This window comes from Anomaloglossus baeobatrachus, chromosome 6 (assembly GCF_048569485.1).
Source record: "Anomaloglossus baeobatrachus isolate aAnoBae1 chromosome 6, aAnoBae1.hap1, whole genome shotgun sequence".
Classification (NCBI taxonomy): Eukaryota; Metazoa; Chordata; class Amphibia; order Anura; family Aromobatidae; genus Anomaloglossus; species Anomaloglossus baeobatrachus.
This window is the reverse complement of record NC_134358.1, coordinates 478432659-478453348: the sequence shown is the minus strand read 5'-3', so window position 1 is coordinate 478453348 and position 20690 is coordinate 478432659. Positions and strand designations below refer to the sequence as shown.

The 20690-nt window shown below is 47.5% G+C and overlaps 1 protein-coding gene across 1 annotated transcript in view; it reads right to left on the bottom strand.

The window, feature by feature from the left end:
- The window catches only part of KLHL7 (kelch like family member 7), a 47355-nt gene extending 27009 nt beyond the window's left edge, over window positions 1–20346 (bottom strand). The window contains exons 1-5 of the mRNA XM_075315357.1: window positions 20090–20346; window positions 12880–12982; window positions 12515–12608; window positions 1727–1851; window positions 208–383 (exon numbers count right to left, since the gene is read on the bottom strand). Of these exons, the coding sequence (XP_075171472.1) occupies window positions 208–383; window positions 1727–1851; window positions 12515–12608; window positions 12880–12982; window positions 20090–20212 (621 nt within the window). The 5' untranslated portion in view covers window positions 20213–20346. The remainder of the gene's footprint in view (window positions 1–207; window positions 384–1726; window positions 1852–12514; window positions 12609–12879; window positions 12983–20089) is intronic.
- Between the last annotated feature and the right edge of the window lie 344 nt (window positions 20347–20690).

The following is a 20690-nucleotide window of genomic DNA, read 5'->3' as shown; positions in this document are numbered from 1 at the left end:
TGAGCATTGTAGCGCTCACTCATCATTTCGAGTACAGAGTGCCAAGCATTGTGCTGCTCGCCCATCATTATAAGTGTTACAGGCGAGGAAATTATTTTATACTGCAAACACTGAAGACACACAGTCTGTGAAATGAAAATCCTGGTGTAGCCTTCATACCTCAGGTGGGTGCCTAGTTACCTACAGCTTACAATCTAAGCCTCATACCTGGTCTTCAGCACGAACAGTCAATGTATCCTGGTTTAGAAGGTGGGTAACGCGCTTCACATCCAACTGCAAAAATTCATCCGTTTTGTAGACTTCAGTGAAATGTTGGTGAATGAAATCATCTGCTGTGGCCTTCAGCTCTGGACAATCAAGACATTCTGCTAGGACACTAATACCTGGAACACATCAAGAACGCAATGGATGTATTTAGGTCACTTCACAAAGCAGAAGAATCACAAAAGTCAGCCTCCGACTCTACATCATACAGAACGCAATGTTATATATATATATATATATTATATATATATATACATATACATATACACATATACATACACTTCACATCAGAGAGTGTTTTAGGGCCTATCACAAGCAGGAGGCAGGGGATCAGACTGCAGCACATGAGAATCCACTGCAGGGAGAGTTCGGGGCTTAAATGCTGCCATTAGACAGAACAGGACAAGTCCGGTGTTGAGACTCCATCACCTCGGCATATTCAGATAATATGGAAATGTAATCTACATTAGAATAACCATATTAGTGGAAAAAAAATGAACCAAATTGACAAAACGCAGAAATGGTAGTAATATTAGCCAACATTATATAGGCAAAAGAATAGGACTATAATGTGGATTGAAAAAATGATGATGTGCAGAAATTAGCTTATAATAGTGCTGTTGATGGATCCTGTGTAACTGCCTGTATCCAACTATATAGATGCATTTTAGCTGCTGGTTGTGCATACCATTTCTAGTGGTTAAACAAAAGTTGGCAAGTAGAGTAGAAACAGCAAGCATGATGAGTAGCCGAAGTACAGCTACATAGAGGAGTACAGGCAGGAACACAAGAGGCATCAATGGCACTATTGTAAACTAATCTCTGCTAATATACTTTCGATCGTTCAACTCAATGAGAATATTGAAAAAATTCCATCACGTACAGTTTTTCACAAACATTGACCCCAACAAATTTGAAACATTTGTGAAAATGCTTTAGTTTCCATCATCGATTGACCATACAGTACAATTGTATGTGAGACAACTCGAGATGCAAAGCCTAAAATGCAACAGGAGTATCAAATCTGCCTCCATTAGATTTCTGGTTTGGTTTTCCTCTTCCCACTCCAGGCTGACCGCAGATCGGCTCTGTACAGGCGGGCTTGATGGTGGTGTAATAGTCTGCCAACAGCACTTCTGATCCGCTCAAAACAATAAGTAATACATACTATGCACATAGAATATCATTCTTCTCGGCAGTGCATGTGCAGTTTACCCTGGACAATGTTATGCAGAGAACAATGACTAAAAATCACTTCACAATAAATAAGCACTTCGCTCGTTGGTTGGGTGTCTGGGAGCCAGTATCATATGAGCGCGAGTTCCCGATAATCGGCAGGTGTAAGTGCACCCCTACGCTTGTGGTATTGTACAGATCCACAGTAGATTACAGCTTTGTGGCAGATCACTGGAGGGAAAAAGAATTTCACTCTCTGTAATTTTGTGCACTTTAATAAGCTTACCCAAGCAGTTAGAGGCATCCACTTGTTCTTTTAAGAAATCCACACACATCCTTTTGACTGGCTCTATCTGGTATTGATTTGCGGCATCTAATAAGGACTGGACATTGTTGCTATTCACAGAGATTCTAAAAATAAAAGTTATTCTGATTAGGATTGAAAGAATTGAAATGTATGCATTCATGGATACAAACATCAGTGAAAAATAACTTTCCTGTATGTCTATACCCCCAGAAGTGGGACAGAGTATATAAATATCAGTTAAAGAAACCCCGATAGCATATTCATCGTACCCAAACCTGCAAGAACGAAGCCCATATATCACTCTGGAAAGCTGCGGCATTTCAGAGAAAACCTTTTTTGAAAGGAGAGCGACTGCCCCAGATGACTAGTCCAAGAGACCAGTTTCTGTCAGGTCCTCCCTGGCCCACTGCCCTGGACTGACAGGTCACACACAATGGGAGAGACCGGTCAGTCTGGAGGTGCAGGGCGGGGACACCAGCCTTGGATTAGGCATTTGATAAACAGAGTGCCAGACTTTTCAAAATGAGTTTTCTCTGAAATGCTGCCATGATTCAGAGTATAACACAAGCATGAATTCCCCGACAGGGTCCCTGTAAGAGCTGGACTAACTCATGTCCTCTTAAAGGGAAACTAACAGCGAATACATGCGGCTCCAACCGTGGTCAGCGTGTACGAGTCCCTGCGTGTATGATCACAGCAAGTCATGTGTCAGAGAAAAACATACTTTTAATAGCATTCTGGGAGAGAGCAGCACTGTGCACTAGTCATACAGAAGGGTCCCCAGCAGTTCTCCCTGCCCACTGACCGTGGCTAACAGGTCTCTGCCCACGTGCACGTTTCAGGAATTAAACATACCTGGCTGTGATCATACACCCAGAGGCTGATACATGCTGCCCACGGATTGGGCCTCATGTACCAGATGGGTGAGCACACAAAAACAGAATAAAATCTGGTAATCCATATACTTTTGTTGGCAGTCATGTCAAGATATTTATACAAAATAAAATATAAATAAAAAAAAACAATTGCCAACACAGGTCTGCAAGGGTAAAATTGTTTGAAAAGTAAGAGGTGATCTTTATATACTTTCGATCGTTCAACTCAATGAGAATATTGAAAAAATTCCATCACGTACAGTTTTTCACAAACACTGACTCCATAGACCTTTTCTTACACCATACGTTGACCCTTTGTGTGAACCTTGGTGGATGATTTAAAGGGAAAGTATCGCATTTTTTTTAGTTTTGTATTAAAAACAGTGATGATATCAAGTATTTTTAATACAAAATGAAAATCGCAGCTTATTTAGTTTTTATTTAATTCTAATTTTACTGGAGGCACTGGGGGCTGCCATGCTGGATTTGCTGTTTGTGTAACGACAGTAACTCACTCCTTTATGGCAGCCCCTGTGCATAGAGAACAGTGGTTGGGATCCGACCCCATCATTTACGTTACAGTGGGCGTCTGCTGTGACCTGGACGCGCCCCCTGGACTGTCCAGATCACAGCAGAGGGAGGAAGGAGATTAGCGCCATCATTGTGGAGCTCACAGCGTATGCGGTTTGCTCCACTATACCCCTGTCAACCGCCGGGATATGCGAGTATGGGCCGCCTCCCCTCTCCTCCCCCCGTTACAGTCTCCGATGACACCCCATCCCTCCGCTCTCCCCAGCCCCCGCTACTGCTACCGCCGCCCCTCCCCCCGCCGTTACAGTCTCCGATGACACCCCCTCCCTCCGCTCTCCCCAGCCACCGCTCTGTCCGCCACTGGTTGGTGTGTGTGTGTGTGTGTGTGTGTGCCACTGCATGCGAGTACCGCCGCTGCTACCGCTGATACTGTCTGCACGGCTGTGTATCTAATCCTCTCCTGTGTGATACTGTCTGCTGAGCCGTGTATCTAATCCTCTCCTGTGTGATACTGTCTGCTGAGCCGTGTATCTAATCCTATCCTGTGTGATACTGTCTGCTGAGCCGTGTATCTAATCCTATCCTGTGTGATACTGTCTGCTGAGCCGTGTATCTAATCCTATCCTGTGTGATACTCCTGCTGTCCTTGGTGACACTTAGACATTTCTGGTCACCAACAAAATGGCTGTACACTATGTCCCTACATGTCATTCTCTGTTGTAAACACTCAGATTGGGAGGGCGGAGGCGTGCCATCACACACAGGAGAGCAGACTCCGCCCACTTTACTGCAGCTGTAATCTGAGTTTTTTCTATAGTTGGATTTCTGTAGAATTTCAGAAGCTACTCTCCCTAGTGTTTAACAATGGAAACAGTGGAAAAAAGAGAATTTTGTTTACTTACCGTAAATTCTTTTTCTTATAGTTCCGTATTGGGAGACCCAGACCATGGGTGTTTAGCTTCTGCCTCCGGAGGACACACAAAGTACTACACTTAAAAGTGTAGCTCCTCCCTCTGAGCTTATACACCCCCTGGTAACCAGTCCTAGCCAGTTTAGTGCAAAAGCTGAAGGAGAATAGCCACCCACAAGTAGAACCGAATAAGAACCGGAACAACCGGAGACTCTGTCCACGACAACAGCCGGTGATAACACACGGAACAAGAAAATTGCCAACAGGCAACAGGGAGGGAGCTGGGTCTCCCAATACGGAACTATAAGAAAAAGAATTTACGGTAAGTAACAAAATTCTCTTTTTCTTTATCGTTCCTTTGGGAGACCCAGACCATGGGACGTTCCAAAGCTGTCCCTGGGTGGGAATAAACAGAAAAAACTAAGAAGTAGGTGGAGCCTAACTTCACAAGTGGGCGACAGCCGCCTGAAGGATGCGTCTGCCCAAGCTCGCATCTGCCGAAGCATGAGCATGCACTTGGTAGTGCTTCGAAAAGGTATGCAGGCTAGTCCAAGTGGCAGCCTGACAGACTTGTTGAGCCGTAGCCTGGTGCCTAAAAGCCCAAGAGGCACCGGCTCTGGTCGAGTGTGCTTTGATCCCCGGCGGGGGAGGCACCTGAGTACTCTGGTAGGCGTCCGAAATGGTCGATCTAATCCAACGGGCCAAGGTCGGCTTAGAAGCAGAGAGACCCTTGCGCCGCCCTGTGGTTAGCATAAAAAGAGAGGTGCACCGCCTAAGCGCAGTGGTGCGAGCCACATAAATCCGGAGAGCACGCACCAGATCTAGAGTATGCAGCGCTTTCTCAAAGCGATGAACAGGGGCCGGACAGAAGGAAGGCAAGGAAATATCCTGGTTAAGGTGGAAGGGAGAGACCACCTTAGGAAGAAAGTCCGGGGTCGGACTGAGAACTACCTTGGTGAAAAACCAAAAAAGGTGACTCCGAGGAGAGCGCAGCCAAATCAGAGACTCTCCTGAGAGAAGTTAAGGCAACTAGAAAGGCCACCTTTTGAGAAAGACGATACAAAGAAACCTCCCTAAGAGGCTCAAAGGGGGGTTTCTGCAATACCGTGAGAACCAAGTTAAGGTCCCAGGGATCCAAGGGCCGCCGATAAGGCGGAATGATGTGAGACGCACCTTGCATGAAGGTGCGGATCTGAGCCAGCCGGGCGAGACGCCGCTGGAACAGCACTGATAGAGCTGAGACTTGTCCCTTGAGAGAGTTGAGGGACAGTCCTAGCTGCAGACCGGACTGTAAAAAAGACAGAAGTGTCGGCAACGAGAATGGCCAAGGAGAATGGCCGGAAGAGCGACACCAGGACAGGAAAATTTTCCAAGTCCTGTGATAGATCTTGACGGAGGAAGACTTACGGGCCCGAGTCATAGTGGAGATGACTTCAGGAGGAATACCAGAAGCCGTCAAAATCCAGGACTCAAGAGCCACGCCGTCAAATTGAGTGCCGCAGAATTCGGGCGGAAAAACGGACCTTGCGAGAGCAGGTCTGGACGGTCCGAAAGATGCCACGGCATCTCCACGGACACTTTGAGCAGGTCCGGATACCAAGCTCGCCTGGGCCAGTCCGGTGCAATGAGGATGACTCAACGGCCCTCCATTCTGATCTTGCGCAGGACTCTGGGCAAGAGAGCTAGAGGGGGAAACACGTAGGACAGACGAAACTGGGACCAGTCTTGAACCAGAGCGTCCGCGGCGAAGGCCTGAGGATCGTGGGAGCGAGCCACGTAAACCGGAACCTTGTTGTTGTGACGGGATGCCATTAGGTCCACGTCCAGAGTGCCCCACTTGCGGCAGATTGACTGAAACACTGCCGGGTGCAGGGACCACTCGCCACCGTCCACGGATTGACGGCTGAGATAATCTGCCTCCCAGTTTTCTACGCCAGGGATGTGGACTGCGGATGTGGTGGACTTGGAGTCCTCCACCCATTGAAGAATGCGTTGTACCTCCAACATTGCCAGGCGGCTGCGTGTCCCGCCTTGGTGATTGATGTAGGCAACCGCTGTCGCGTTGTCTGACTGGACTCGAATGTGCCTGCCCGCCAACAGGTGGTGAAATGCTAGGAGAGCTAGAAGCACAGCTCTGGTTTCCAGCACATTGATTGAAAGGGCTGACTCGGACGGAGTCCAAGTGCCCTGAGCTCTGTGGTGGAGATGTACCACTCCCCAGCCGGATAGGCTGGCATCCGTGGTGAGAATCACCCAGGACGGAGCCAGGAAGGAGCGCCCTTGGGCCACTAACCTCTGTAAGGAGGAAGGCCGCTTGTCCCAACAGTGGAGAATGTCCAGCTGCAGAGGACGCAGATGGAACTGGGCAAAGGGAACAGCCTCCATGGAAGCCACCATTTGACCCAGCACCTGCATCAGGCGCCTGAGGGAATAACGGTGGGGCCTCAGGAGAGAGCGCACCGCTAGCCCGAGAGACTGCTGTTTGATTAAGGGCAACTTCACAAGTGCCGGCAAAGTCTCGAACTGCATCCCTAGGTACGTGAGACTCTGGGTCGGAGTCAGAGTGGATTTGGGAAGATTGACAATCCACCCGAATTGGGCTAGGGTGGCGAGAGTGAGCGAAACACTGCGCTGACAGTCTGCGCTGGATGGACCCTTGACCAGAAGGTCGTTCAGATAAGGAAGCACTGCTAACCCCTGGAGGTGCAGGACCGCAATCACTGCCGCCATGACCTTGGTGAATACCTGAGGGGCCGTGGCTAACCCGAAGGGGAGAGCCACGAATTGGAAATGATCCTCTCCTATCGCAAAACGTAACCAACGCTGATGTGACACTGCGATTGGCACATGTAGATAGGCATCTCTGATGTCGATGGATGCCAGGAACTCTCCTTGGGTCATAGAGGCAATGACTGATCGCAGAGACTCCATGCGAAAATGCCGCACCCGGACATGCTTGTTGAGAAGCTTGAGATCCAGGATGGGCCGGAAGGTACTATCCTTTTTTGGAACTAGGAAGAGATTTGAGTAAAAACCTCTGAACCGTTCCTGAGCGGGAACTGGGACAATCACTCGGTTTGCCTGCAAGGACGCCACGGTCTGCGAGAAGGCGGCGGCCTTGGAGCAGGGGGGAGTTCAGAGAAAAAATCAGTTTGGAGGGTTGGAAGAGAATTCTATCCTGTAGCCGTGAGATATGATGTCTCTCACCCACTGATCGGAGACTTGCTTTAACCAAGCGTCGCCAAAGTGGGAGAGCCTGCCACCGACTAAAAACGTGGCTGGAGCGGGCCGAGAGTCATGAGGAAGCTGCCTTAGTGGCAGAACCTTCTGCGGACGCGCTTTTGGGCGCCAGTTGGATTTTTGATCCTTGGCTGAGTTAGCGGACGAGGCGGAAGGCTTAGAAGATGACCAGTTGGAGGAACGAAAGGAACGAAACCTCGATTGATTCCTACCCTGGGCGGGTTTCCTGGTCTTGGTTTGTGGCATGGAAGTACTCTTCCCGCCAGTAGCTTCTTTAATGATTTCATCCAGCTGTTCACCAAACAGCCGTGAACCAGCAAAAGGGAGCCCAGCAAGAAACTTCTTGAAAGAAGCATCTGCCTTCCACCCTCGAAGCCACAAAATCCTGCGGATAACAAGAGAATTAGCTGAAGCCACCGCAGTGCGGTGAGCAGCCTCTAGCATGGCAGACATGGCATAAGATGAAAAAGCTGAAGCCTGAGCAGTTAAGGTAACCATCTCAGGCATAGATTCCTTGGTGAGGGAAGGCATCTCCTCTAGAGAAGCAGAGATGGCTTTGAGAGCCCACACTGCTGCAAAAGTCGGGGAAAACGCGGCCCCCGCAGCTTCATACACAGATTTGGCCAGAAGGTCAATCTGACGGTCAGTGGAATCCTTAAGTGAGGTGCCGTCAGCCAACGACACAACGGTCCGGGCTGAGAGCCTAGACACCGGAGGATCTACCTTTGGGGAATGAGACCACTCCTTGACCACCTCAGGTGGAAATGGAAACCGGTCGTCAGAACCACGCTTTGGAAAGCGTTTGTCAGGGCAGGCCCTGGGTTTGGTCACAGCGGTCTGAAAACTGGAGTGGTTAAAGAACACACTCTTCACTCTCTTAGGCGAGGTAAACTGATGTTTTTCTGCCAAAGAGAGTTGCTCCTCTGACACTGGCGGATTGAGATCCAGCACAGAATTAATAGAAGCAATCAAATCACTAAGATCTGAGTCACCCTCAGAGAAATCGATGGGATACATAGCCTCCGAGCCCCCAGTGAGGGCATCCTCCTCATCTTGAGAGTCAGCTCTTGAGACAGAGCCGTGGGATGGGGAGGGGGAGGAAACCCTGCGCCTTCTCTTAGAAGGACGGGGTCTGGGATCAGATGATGAATCCTCCGTGAGCTCTGATGGACAGAGGTCAGAGGATAGGAGTCCTCTGTCAAGAGTATTAGAGGCACCCTGTGAGGGGGGCTGATGCATATTCATCAAAGTCCTGGACAAAAGTCCCATGGACTCAGCAAATGACTGGGATATGGACCTAGAAAAGGACTCTACCCAGGCCGGGGGTTCAGTCACAGGTGCAGCAGCAGCAGCCTGAGAGACCACTGGGGGTGAGACTCCAGGCTGTGGCACCACCAAGTTAGAGCAACCATCACAGTGTGGATAAATGCTCGGCTCAGGCAGCAGGAGCTTACATGCAGTACATGCAGAATAAAGCTTTGGAGCCTTGCTCCTTGTGTGAGACATGCTGCTGGAGTGGGGGCTTTGCAGAGAATGAACCCCAGGGAGAATATACAGAGGTCCACAACCGGAGACCGGCTGTGGCTTACCAGACCGCTGAGCGCGGTGCTGTGTGCCCTCCAGATCCCGAAGCCCGGTCCCCCAGTGCGCAGCACCTCAGCAGAGATGCAGAATGCAGGATGTCCCAGAGCAGAGTGAACTCTGCCTGAGAAATGGCCGCCGGAGCGAAGAGAGGGGGCGGGACTAGGGGCGTTCCTATAAAAGAGCGGGAACTGGAGGGCTATAGAGACCTGCAGGGAAGGAGGGAAGCCCCAGCAGTGGGGAGTGTCCCTCCCCTGTGTAGAACGGCCGCCGGGAGGAGCCGAACCTGTCCCTCTGCATGAGTGACATGCGAGGGCAGGAAAACGAAACTAGGCCTCCGGTGAAGCCGGGGCCTAAATTTAAGCGGCGAGGCCGACAAGCAGGCACCATTGGTGCGGTTCTCGGGCAAAAGCTGGAGAACCCGCCGGAAAAGTTAAAACAATCACATACAGCATACTCTCCCCTTACAATAAAGAATCGGGACCCCCAACATAAACGTCTCAGGTACTTAGCTGCTGAGACGCAGGGCCATGTCCCTGGGGATGAGTGCTCCGGTCCAACAGAATCCTCAAGGGGCTGTGGATGGAGACCGGACTCCTGCCAGGCATGGAGACCGTGCTGGCTCCCACTTCAAGCCAGAGCTTAGAAGGGATGGTGAAGGAGCGCGGCATGTAAGGCTTCAGCCTTGTAAATCAACCTTAACAACACCGCCGACACAGTGGGGTGAGAAGGGACATGCCGGGAGTCCAGACATGGACCCGCTTTTCTTCAAACTCTTTCCAAAAGTCAAACAAATCAGATGAGAATGCATGTGTGGATGTATGCCTCCTGAACACAAAGCGATAAACTGGCTACCACGGGGTGTATAAGCTCAGAGGGAGGAGCTACACTTTTAAGTGTAGTACTTTGTGTGTCCTCCGGAGGCAGAAGCTAAACATGCATGGTCTGGGTCTCCCAAAGGAACGATAAAGAAATATCAAACTTTAATTTTTTTTATATTTTGCTCAATTAAAAAAAATAATATTTAAACAAAACATTAAAATATTACTTTACATTTTTTCAGTTATTGATTTTTTTTTTTTTTCTGACGATACATTCCCTTTAAGGTATGTGCGCATGCTGAGTTTTTTTTGTGCAGAAGTTTACTGCACCAAACAAAAACCACAGCACCTTGTAGCAGAAAACCGCACCAAAAAACACACATGCTTTTTTTGGTGCATTTTTGTGCCAAGCGTTTTTTGGGTGAAATCAATGGCTGGAAGGGCAAAAAAACACCCACAGGAAATAAACGCACCAACAATTCAGATGCTAAAGATTTTTCCTGCACTCAAAACTGCAAGGAAAATGAAAACAAAAAAAAAAAAAACAAAAACAACGTGCGCACGGCACTTCAGAATTCTCATCGACTTTGCTGGTATAAAGATAGACATGCAGATTTGGGCAACAAACTGCACAAAAAAAGGCACCAAAAACTGCACCGTGTGCACAGGGTCTTATATAAAGATATACGAGTCCCTTCACCTCCAGTGAAACTTAGAGATACACCTGATTCAGAAGGTTCAGAACATGAAGGCCAGTATTCAGATTCTGTATACTACAAATTACAAGTTTCATTTTACTGGGATATCTTTGTAAACCAAGTATACCAAAAGAAATCCCAACTGCCGCCATGTAGTGCTTCTTAGTTCATTTGGTGATTTAATCCCGTTAAAAAATGTTGTTGTTTTTATTGTCTTATAATGAAACTGTAAAAAAAACCAAAACAATTTAAGGCCCTGTGCGCACACTGCGTTTTACCCGCGGTTTTGCTGCAGAAATTTCTTGAGAAATGTTTCTAACCTTTCTTCAGACATTTCCCAGCAAAACCTACGGGGGAAAAAAAAAAAAATTGCTGTGCGCACACTGCGTTTTTTTCCTCAAGAAAATTCTTTCTGCAGAATTTCTTGAGAAAATTTCTTAGAAAATGTGCATGTCACTTCTTTTCCGCAGGTAGCTGCGGTATTTTACCCTATTCACTGTAATGTAATCGCGAAATACCGCGGGTATACCGCAGGTAGAAAATGATGTGCGGTATACCCTCAGTATAGCCGCGGTTTACCTGCAGTAATGCTCATCACTGCCTGCGTTTTGCAGGGAAGAGATGTCACTATGACAGGAAGAGGAAGCGGAGCAGAGTAAGCACACACACATCACACTCCCTGGATGCCGCACAGCAGCACTTCCGTGTGACCTCCAGGTGCCCGTGCAGTCTGTGTTCCACTCCAGCCCCGCGGCTGCCTGCACTGCAGTGTGTCAGTGTCTGCCCGCCCTGCGGTATCAGCAGCTTCTCTCCTGACGTGAGTGACAGCGCTGACATCAAGAGTGCAGGAGATAGTCATTGCAGGTAATGATCTCATCTAACTTCCTGACGGAAGCGCTCATCATCCCCTGCAGTGACCTGGGCTGACCTATTGATGTTAGCTCAGGTCACTGCACTGCTCTCCCAGCCAATAGGGAATATTTTGTTCTTCATTGACTGGGACAGTGACTATGGTATGAATCGTCGTGGGACCGCCTTATTGGATTACGCCGAACCTGGAATTGATTGTTCTTTTCAATAAATTGGTGAAAAAGAGGGAGTGTTTTTTCAAATAAAACTTTTTTTGTTGTCTAATTTTTTATTTCTTACTGACTGGGTTAGTGATGTCAGGTATCTGATAGACGCTTGACATCACGAACCCCAGGGCCTGATGCCAGGTGACATTACACATCTGGCATCAACCCCATATATTACCCCGTTTGCCACCGCACCAGGGCAATGGGATGAGTTGGGGCAAAGCGCCAGGATTGGCACGTCTAATGGATGCGCCACTTCTGGGGCGGCTGCGGCCTGCTATTTTTAGGCTGGAGAGTGTCCAATAACGGTGGACCTCCCTAGTCTGAGAATACCAGACCACAGCTGTCTGCTTTACCTTGACTGGTGATCCAATTTGGGGGGCCCCACGTTTTTTGTTTTAAATTATTTATTTAATGTAAAATAACAGCGTGGGGTGCCCTCTGTTTTGGATTACCAGCCAAGGTAAAGCTGCCAGCTGTGGTCTGCAGCCGTCTGCTTTAACCTAGCTGGCTACAAAAGATATGGGGGACCTCACGTCGTTTTCTTTTTAATTATTTATTTTTTGGCTAATTACAAGGCTAAGCACCCTTTAGTGCCACATGAAAGTCAATAAAGGGTGCCAGTTTAGAATATGCAGGAAGGTGGGACATTATATAGGTCTGTCTCATCTATTATTTATCTATCTATCTTTCCCTCTATCCATTCTCTGTCTATTATCTATATTATTTATTGCAGTTACAGCATAAAAAACCGCAGGGACCAACCTGCGGAAAAACCGCGGCAAAATGCATGCATTTTTCCCGCGGTTTTGGTGCGGTAATCTTCAACTCCCACAAGTTTCTCAAGAAATTTTCTTGAGAAAAATCACTTTTCTAGTGCGCACATAGCCTAAGACTGCTATTGTGCTCACATTCAGTTTTTTTCTGCTTCTTCAACAAGGGAGAAAATCTGAATATAAACCCGCTGGTGTGAACCCAGTCTTATATCGTCTATAACACAAACGTATGGAGAAGAGCAGAAGTCTCAGTCAGTACCTGGCAGTGTAGGCAAACTCCACCAGCTGCTCTATGATGTCCGGTTCTGCATCTTTCAGCTCAACCTCGAAGGATTTTGATTCAATCATATTTGCTAATAATGAAAAAAAAAATAATTATATGTAAATCTATTTCACTGTATTCATGCAAGATATTAGGAGAATAGACACCCTGCTGTTCTTTTATACAAGCCCAGAAGGCGTCTTTTCCCAAACTACTAAACACAGAACACGCTCAATATGTAATAGGGTTAGATGCCATGGCTGATGTCACAGACTGGGCGTTAATAATATAAAATGATGGAGGATGATGAAAATGCTGGGTACTTCTTTGTGGAAAATAGACAGGGACAGATGGAAACTTACTGGTAAACATAAGGTTAAAAAAATGACTTGCGGCTGCCAAGACTACACGGTGTGCTGGGATCTTTCGATCTTGCACCATAAGGACAACATCACACAAGGTTTTCTGGAAGAAAAACACAAAGAATAATAAATACATAATCCCAATAGTGGAGACTTCCGGTAAAACACAAAATCAAGGATAAAGCGATAATTCCTTACAAAGCCAAGCCTCCATCACCAAGACGGAAGGAATGCTTCTTTTCACCATACTGATATATACAAGACAACTACATGGATAATTTCTGCAACTGCAAAAAGCGGCTGTGAATAAAAATTGCGCAGGCTGAAAACAACCACATAAAAAGCAATTTCCTTAAAGGGAACCAAACATCAGGATTTTGGTATATAAAGTAAAGCCAGTGCAGTACTGGCACTATCAGGCACCGTGTGTACATACCATTAGGGGACAGCTCGGGTGTTTAGGCTGTGAAATCCAACTTTATAAAGTTTGAAAATTCATGCACTTTTTGATTGACATGTGCACCTCTGCTGATAATGTCCGGGCAGGTTATGCACTTGTATCCCCGCCCCCCCGCCACCTGTTCCTTCCTCTCTCTGGCTGTATGTAAATTTCTCTATTCAGAAACACGGCGTCGGAGTTGGCGCCTGCACATAGCGCTCATATCCGATGCCGTGTTTCTAAAGCCCGCAGTACCTAGTATTGTGCATGAGAGGGCGGCGCATGCGCCCTCGCTTCTTCAGATCTCGTTGTGACTGCGGGAGCGCGCGCGGTCACAACAGGACTGGAGAACAGCTGATCTTACCCCGATTAGCTGCAGCAGATGTCAGCTACGATATCGTCTGCTGCAGCTAATCGGTAAGATCAGTTGTTCTCCAGTCCTGTTGTGACCGCGCGCGCTCCCGCAGTCACGAGACCAATGGCGGTTCTGGTCATTTAGTTGTGTACCAGTGGCAGTTCTGGTGATGTAGTGGTGTACCGATGGTGGTTCTGGTGATGTAGTCATGTAGATGTAGCAATATTTCATTTGCTAAACTTGATTTACTATCAAGTATAATGATCTTCTATCATCATGTAGTAGAATTAGCCACTACTAGACATCTCTGGCGGTGTGCTCACCTCTTAGAGAACAGAAGGATCAGCAGTCCAAAATTGGACATGCTGGACCCTAATCTCCGTTGCAATCATTAGACTGTTGGCCAAACCTGTATCACTGGGTTCAGCCAACTTTAGTCTGTGTACGAGTGCCTTAACTACTAATTAAAAGCGATGTGAATTGTTAGGCTATGTGCCCATGGGGGAAAGTGTCCTGTGGTTATATCCGCAGGAGCTCCCAGAAAACCGCAGTACAACTTTGTCTGTTTCCATGCTGCGGTTTTATTGCGGAATATCCTGCGGATATGGTGCGGGCATTCTGCATTGTGGATACAGTACCATGGCTTCGGCACTGCATCCTCAATGCAGAACAAGTGCTGCAGTGATCGGGGCGTTCATACTTACCTCCATCACGCGTTTGCTCTGCACTGTGCAGGAGAAGGTGGGCGGGCCTGAACTAGCTCCGGCTGTCACATGACCGGAGCTTGTGCAGACCCCGCCCACCTCCATCTTTCTGCTCCTGGCTCCACTGCCGTCCTCTGCAGCGAGGGAAAGTGACCGGGTGTCTGCTATCAAGGCAGGTAAGTATGGGACCAAAACAGATTTCTGCAGGTAAATCCGCAGGAATAACTGACATGCAGTTATGTGCGGCTGCAGGACATCCGCAGCATATTCTGCAGCTGCACATTCAGCAACGTGGACACAAACACTCCCCATGTCCCATAGGATAACATGGGGAGTGTCTGTACATGCTGAAACCTGTGGATTTATCTGGAAAATCCAGATAAATCTGCAGGTTTTCCGCGGCAAAATCCGCAGGAACAAGCTCCCGTGGGCACATAGCCTTAGGGTATGTGCACATGATGTCTTTTAGACATCTGCAAATCCTGTGAGTTTGTCACACTGACATCTTTTGACACACTGGGAAAGCAGCTTTTTTTTTTTGCTTCTTTTCTAACATCTTTCAGCAGTGCTTTTTTTTTTTTAAATTGAAATAGTATTACGCACTAATCAGCAACTTCCTAGCTGTATTGTAACACCTTGGTATCTCTAAAAACCTGAAGCTGTTAAAATAAGCTCAAAAGACTGAACATATGAGCAGCAAGCGCAGATGTTAATTCTTTGAGTGTTTAATTAGCGCTTTTTCAAGAGAGTGTTACAGAGCAGATCTGCCTTAAATAGAAGTTGTGTGCACATTCATAGTTTGACTTGTCAGTAAGGGAAACGACTACTTAAAGGGAACCAATCACCAGGATTTTCGTATATAACCTAAAGCCAGTGCTGGCACTATCAGGCTGATTCTATACATACCTGTAGTGGTCAGCTCGGATGTTTAGGTTTTGGAATCCAAGAAAGTAAAGTTTATAAAATCATCAGGGTCTTGAGTGACAGCAGCTGAGGATCAGATAATATCTGGGGGGGAGGGGTAAGTCATAGTTATGCTAATCCTAATAGGGGGAGGGGATAAGTATTATACAAACAATTCACTTTTTCACTGCCAGGACCTGTGTGAGGTCATACCCATATGACCAGAAGGGGCGGGGCCTCAGCCATCAGGAAAATGTTGCTTTGTGATATTAACTTTGTTGGCGGAGGCCCAGCCAGTTCTAGTCACATGGGTGTGACCTCACACAGGTCCTGAAAGTGAAAAAGTGAATCGTTTGTATAATACTTATGCTAATTCTAACAGGGGGAGGGGATAACCATGCATACCCTCCTCCCCCCAGATATTATCTGCTCATCAGCTGCTGTCACTCAAGAAGCTGATTATTTTATAAACTTTACTTTTCCTGGGTTTCAAAACCTAAACATCCGAGCTGACCACTACAGGTATGTATAGAATCAGCCTGATGGTGCCAGTATAGCACTGGCTTTATGTTATATACAATAATCCTGGTGTTTGGTTCCTTTTAAAGTGGCATCATGAACGTCAAATACGGCCTGAATATTAGCATTAAGAAATGTGCTCTTGGGTGCCTCTTTATAGACATGCAATCATGGTTAAAACTTACAAAAGCCGCTTCTGGAAGAGTCATTACCACAATATCACAACAGAGTAAATAAAATATGCAGCAAAATTTGGAAGAAATAAGTGGCAGAATAGCACATTATGGATTGTTTTTCACTTATTGACAGCACTATTTAAGGGGTTAAAAGGCACGGGTGGGTAACAAGTCCGTTCGTGCCTGGCAGGCACACGTCAGCTGTATAAATCAGCTGAGATGTGCGCAGTTTTTCACCAGCTGCCAGGGGAGATTACCACTGTGACCGCTAGGATGTAATTTTACCGCCCACGGTCTTTAAGGGGTTAAAAGACATGTCGCATTGTACCCACTGTCTGATCTGTGGACAGCACAGTATAGAGAAGGTGAGCAGCAGGATATGTAGGCTTGTTGGGAAACATTCAGTAGGACAGACTTGTACTTTATTCATTACAATCCCTAGTGTGTATATGTATAGGAGTCCGGTGGGCGGTCCTACTAGTGATTGACAGCTATCTCTGCATGCACTGAATAGGATCGCACACTCGACTCATGTATACAAACAACAGCAATGCCCAATTGTGATCAATCACCCATTTGTAAACCTTTATTTTCTTCAACGGCCAACTGTGCTCATCATCAAGGGTCCAAAGATGAGGCTCAAGCATTTACTCATCTGCTTCTTGCAGTCTCTTTGCAAAAAAAAAAAGAGTCACCATTTATTTAGTTTATAGACAACTGCATTCTGGAATTCTCACTAAGACTGTGTGTGCAGGCTGCAACTTTGTGGTGACCACAAAGATGCACGTTTTTTAACTAAAAAAAAAAAAAAAAAAACGCACCTGCGGCAAAAATGCTACATATGAAGCTCACTGCGAGCGCCATAGAACATGACTGCCCACTGTGAACTCTACACAGTGACTGAAGTGAGCCGCGCGGTCAGCGGTGACGTCACTCAGGTGATTTGCTGTCACAGGTGGAAGACTACAGCTGTGGCTGTGGGTAACCTGAGTGACATCACCACTGATCGAGGTGTCTCACTTCAGTCGCTGTGTGGAGCTCACAGCGGGCAGTCATGTTCTATGGCGCTCGCTGTGATCTTCAGATATAGCAGAGATAGAAACATCATGGGACCTCATGTGGAATATTTGGACCTGCAGGGGTGTTTTTGGGGTTAATAAAGTGGTCAAAGAGGGTGCTTTTTTTGTATTATTTGAAATAAAGGATTTTTGCGGTGTTTGTGTTTATTTATTTTCACTTACAGATTAGTGATGGGGGAATCTCAGACGCCTGCCATCAGTAATCTAGGACTTAGTGGCTGCTGTGGGCTGCCATTAACTTCCTCATTATCCTGATTGCCACGACACCAGGGCAATTGGATAAAGCCAGGTAACGCGTCGGCAATTCCGGGCGGCTGCTGGCTGATATTTTTAGGCTGGGGGCACCCAATAACCATGGGTATCTCCAGCCTGAGAATACCAGCTCCCACCTGTCGGGCTTTATCTGTGCTGGAATCATAATATGGGGGGATCCTATGCCAATTTTAATTTATTTTACTGTACAATATAGACTCGTTTACCGGCGCCTGTGATTGGAAGCCTCAGACACGTTATCACTGAGCGTGGGGGCTCGTCTGACTGCAACCAATCACAGGTACCGGAGGTCGGGGGAAGCAGTGAATAAGTAGATGCCTAATGAGTGCCCGGGAAGAAGAATGAGAGGCCGCAGGAGCAGTGTGACAGCCTCTCAGGTGAGTCTAAGGCTATGTGCGCACTGGCGTTTTTGTTCCGTGTTTTTCAGGTGCATTTTTGTTCAGAAAACTGCATGACTTTGCTTCACCTGCAAAGTCTATGAGTCTTCATTTTTGCTGTCTGCACACAGCGTTTTTTTTAGCTGCGTTTTTGTGGTGCCCACAAAAACGCAGCATGTCAATTATTCCTGAGTTTTTCACCCATTGAGTTCAATGAGATGTTCAAAAACGCAATGAAAAATGCAAATTGCACATGTAGCTGCGTTTCTATGACTAAAAACGCAGCTATAAACAAAAGGGGTGGGTAGTACAGTCACGTGTACAGGAAGAGGATTGTACTCACCCAGCATACCTTGTGTTGGTAAACAAAGAAGAGTGAATCCTCCAGATACCGCCACATTTGGTTCCACCTCCCATCCAGCGCCATGTCCGCTCCCAGCTTCTGTCCCGGTACCGCCACCCCTGCTCCGGCTGTCCGCAGACTCCCGGGACACGTCCGATCGCTCCAGGACCTGCTGGTAATCAGCTGATGCGGTTACTTGACGGCATCAGCTGACAGTTTAAGTCCAGCGGTGAGGCCGGCTTTTTACCGCCCGGCCGGCTTAAACTATCAGCTTATTACCTGCAGGTCCTGGAGCGATCGGACGGGAGTCTGCACAGAGGTGTGTAGTTTTTTTTTTTCTACTAATGCATCAGCTGATTGTTTAAATGCCATTTATACAATCAGCTGATGTGTCATGTGATTCACGTCCTTGAACCTGACACATCTGATCGCTTTGCCTTCCTTCCAGCAAACCGATCAGATGATATTGGATCTGGATTGGACATCGCGGCACCCTCGACCCAGGACTATGGCGGAGGGGGGTTCTTTAGTTTAATAAAGATGGAGTTACTAATTGTGTTGTGTTTCAATTCTAATTAAAATATTTTCCGGTATGTTGTGTTTCTTTATCTTTACTAGAAATTCATGGTGGCCATGTCTAATATTGGCATGACACCATGAATTTCGGGCTTAGGGCTAGCTGATAATACACAGCTAGCCCTAACCCCATTATTACTCAGCAAGCCACCTGGCACCATGCATCAGGGCTGCTGGAAAAGTTGGATACAGCGCCAGAAGATGGCACTTCTATTAAAGCGCCATTTTTTGGGGCGGCTGCGGACTGCAATTCGCAGCAGGGGTGCCCAGAAAGCTTGGGCACCCTGCGCTGCGGATTCCAATCCCCAGCTGCCTAGTTGTCCACTGGCTGGCCACTTCGTTTTTTTTTTTTTTTTTAATTATTTCATGAAAGAATTAAAAAAATGGCTTCCCTATATTTTTAGTTCCCAGTTGGGTACAAATAGCCAGCTGGGAGTTGGGGACAGCCGTACCTGCCTGCTGTACCTGGCTAGCATACAAAAATGTGGCGAAGCCCACATCATTATTTTTACGTTTTTGCGCAAAAAACTCCTGCATACAGTCATGGATGGAGTATGCTGAGCCTTGTAGTTCTGCAGCTGCTGTCTGCTCTCCTGCATACACCAGTGGATAGAGTATGCTCAGCCTTGTAGCTCTGCTCCCCTTGCCTCTCCCTCCAGCATACAGACCTGTATGGAGCATGCTGAGCCTTATAGTTCTACAGCTGTCTGCTCTTCTGCATACACTAGTGGAGAATGAAGGAGAACAGATTGATGAAGGAAATGACAGATTTTTTTTATTTTTTCTTCTTGACCAATCTTTAATGGCATTGTTCACTGATAAAAAAAAACGCATAAAAACATAGTGAACAAAAACGCAGCAAACCACAGCCAAAAACACCAAAACACGCACATACCCTAAGTATGAAGTTCTTGCTCTTTCCCTTTTGTGCCGGATTCTGGTCCCCAGGACTTTATATGGCATCTGGTCAGATACCAGGGATCAATTCCCCACTGATCCCGAGTCAGCGGGGAATTGATCTTGTCAGTCCTCTGAAACAGAGACAAAACGCAAAAATAATTGATATGCTGCATATTTGTAGTCAACACAAAGATGCAGCCAAAACCTGCAACGCAAAAATGAGATCTCATAGACTTTGCTGGGGAAGGATGTGCATGCAGTACTGGGACCAAAACTACACCCCAAAAAAACCCTGAAAAAACGCAGCGTATGCACAAGGCCTAACCTTCATCACTATAGCAATGCGGGGAGGGGGATGGGGGGCTCCCGGGGTGCAGGCATTAAGAAAAAGAATACCAACCCCCTTAGGACACTGTCGCACTGTGACTTGGTCAGTGACAAAACACACTACGTAGTCACCTGTGACCAGGACAGATGAGCGCAGTGCGGGGCCGGGAGCGGTAATCCTACCGGGGCACACCCCGCACAATGCCGTAGTGGGCTCGGTCCCCGCCACCGCCGCTCACCTGTTTCCGCATGATATTCATCACTCCCATAAAACTCGCCAGCAGTTTAGCTTCCTCCCGAGCAGCGAATTTCTTCTCCGTTTTCTTCTTGTTGGGGTTTTTCTCTGCGCCGGGCGCAGCCATCCTCCTCCGCTCCCCCTCAGCCCCTCCTCGCCCAAACACAGCCCGGGCCGCTACCGTCAGTAACAACAGAGCACAACAGAGCAGAGCGGCACCGGTGCACGCACAGGCCCCACGAAACGCGACCCTATTGGCTGCTGAGAACGAGGCTCGAAAACAGAACGTCAGCGTCTCCTCCTGCGTGACGTCCCCCGTACAGCCCCGCCCCCTGCAGTATGTGTGACTTACATGCCCCGCCCCCTGCAGTATGTGTGACTTACATGCCCCGCCCCCTGCAGTCTGTGCTGTGCCCCCTGTGCAGGAGGTCACGTGGAGGTCGGAAACGACCCCGGCGGTCAGCGCTCAGTGCTCAGGGGCTGCACATAATATCCAGCTGCTCCCTGCCTGTTTAGTGCTGTAATCTAAACTATTTTCTAATCCGCTAAAGCTGCTTTCACACCTCCGGTTTCTGCAATGCGGCACAATCCGGCACTTTGCAGGA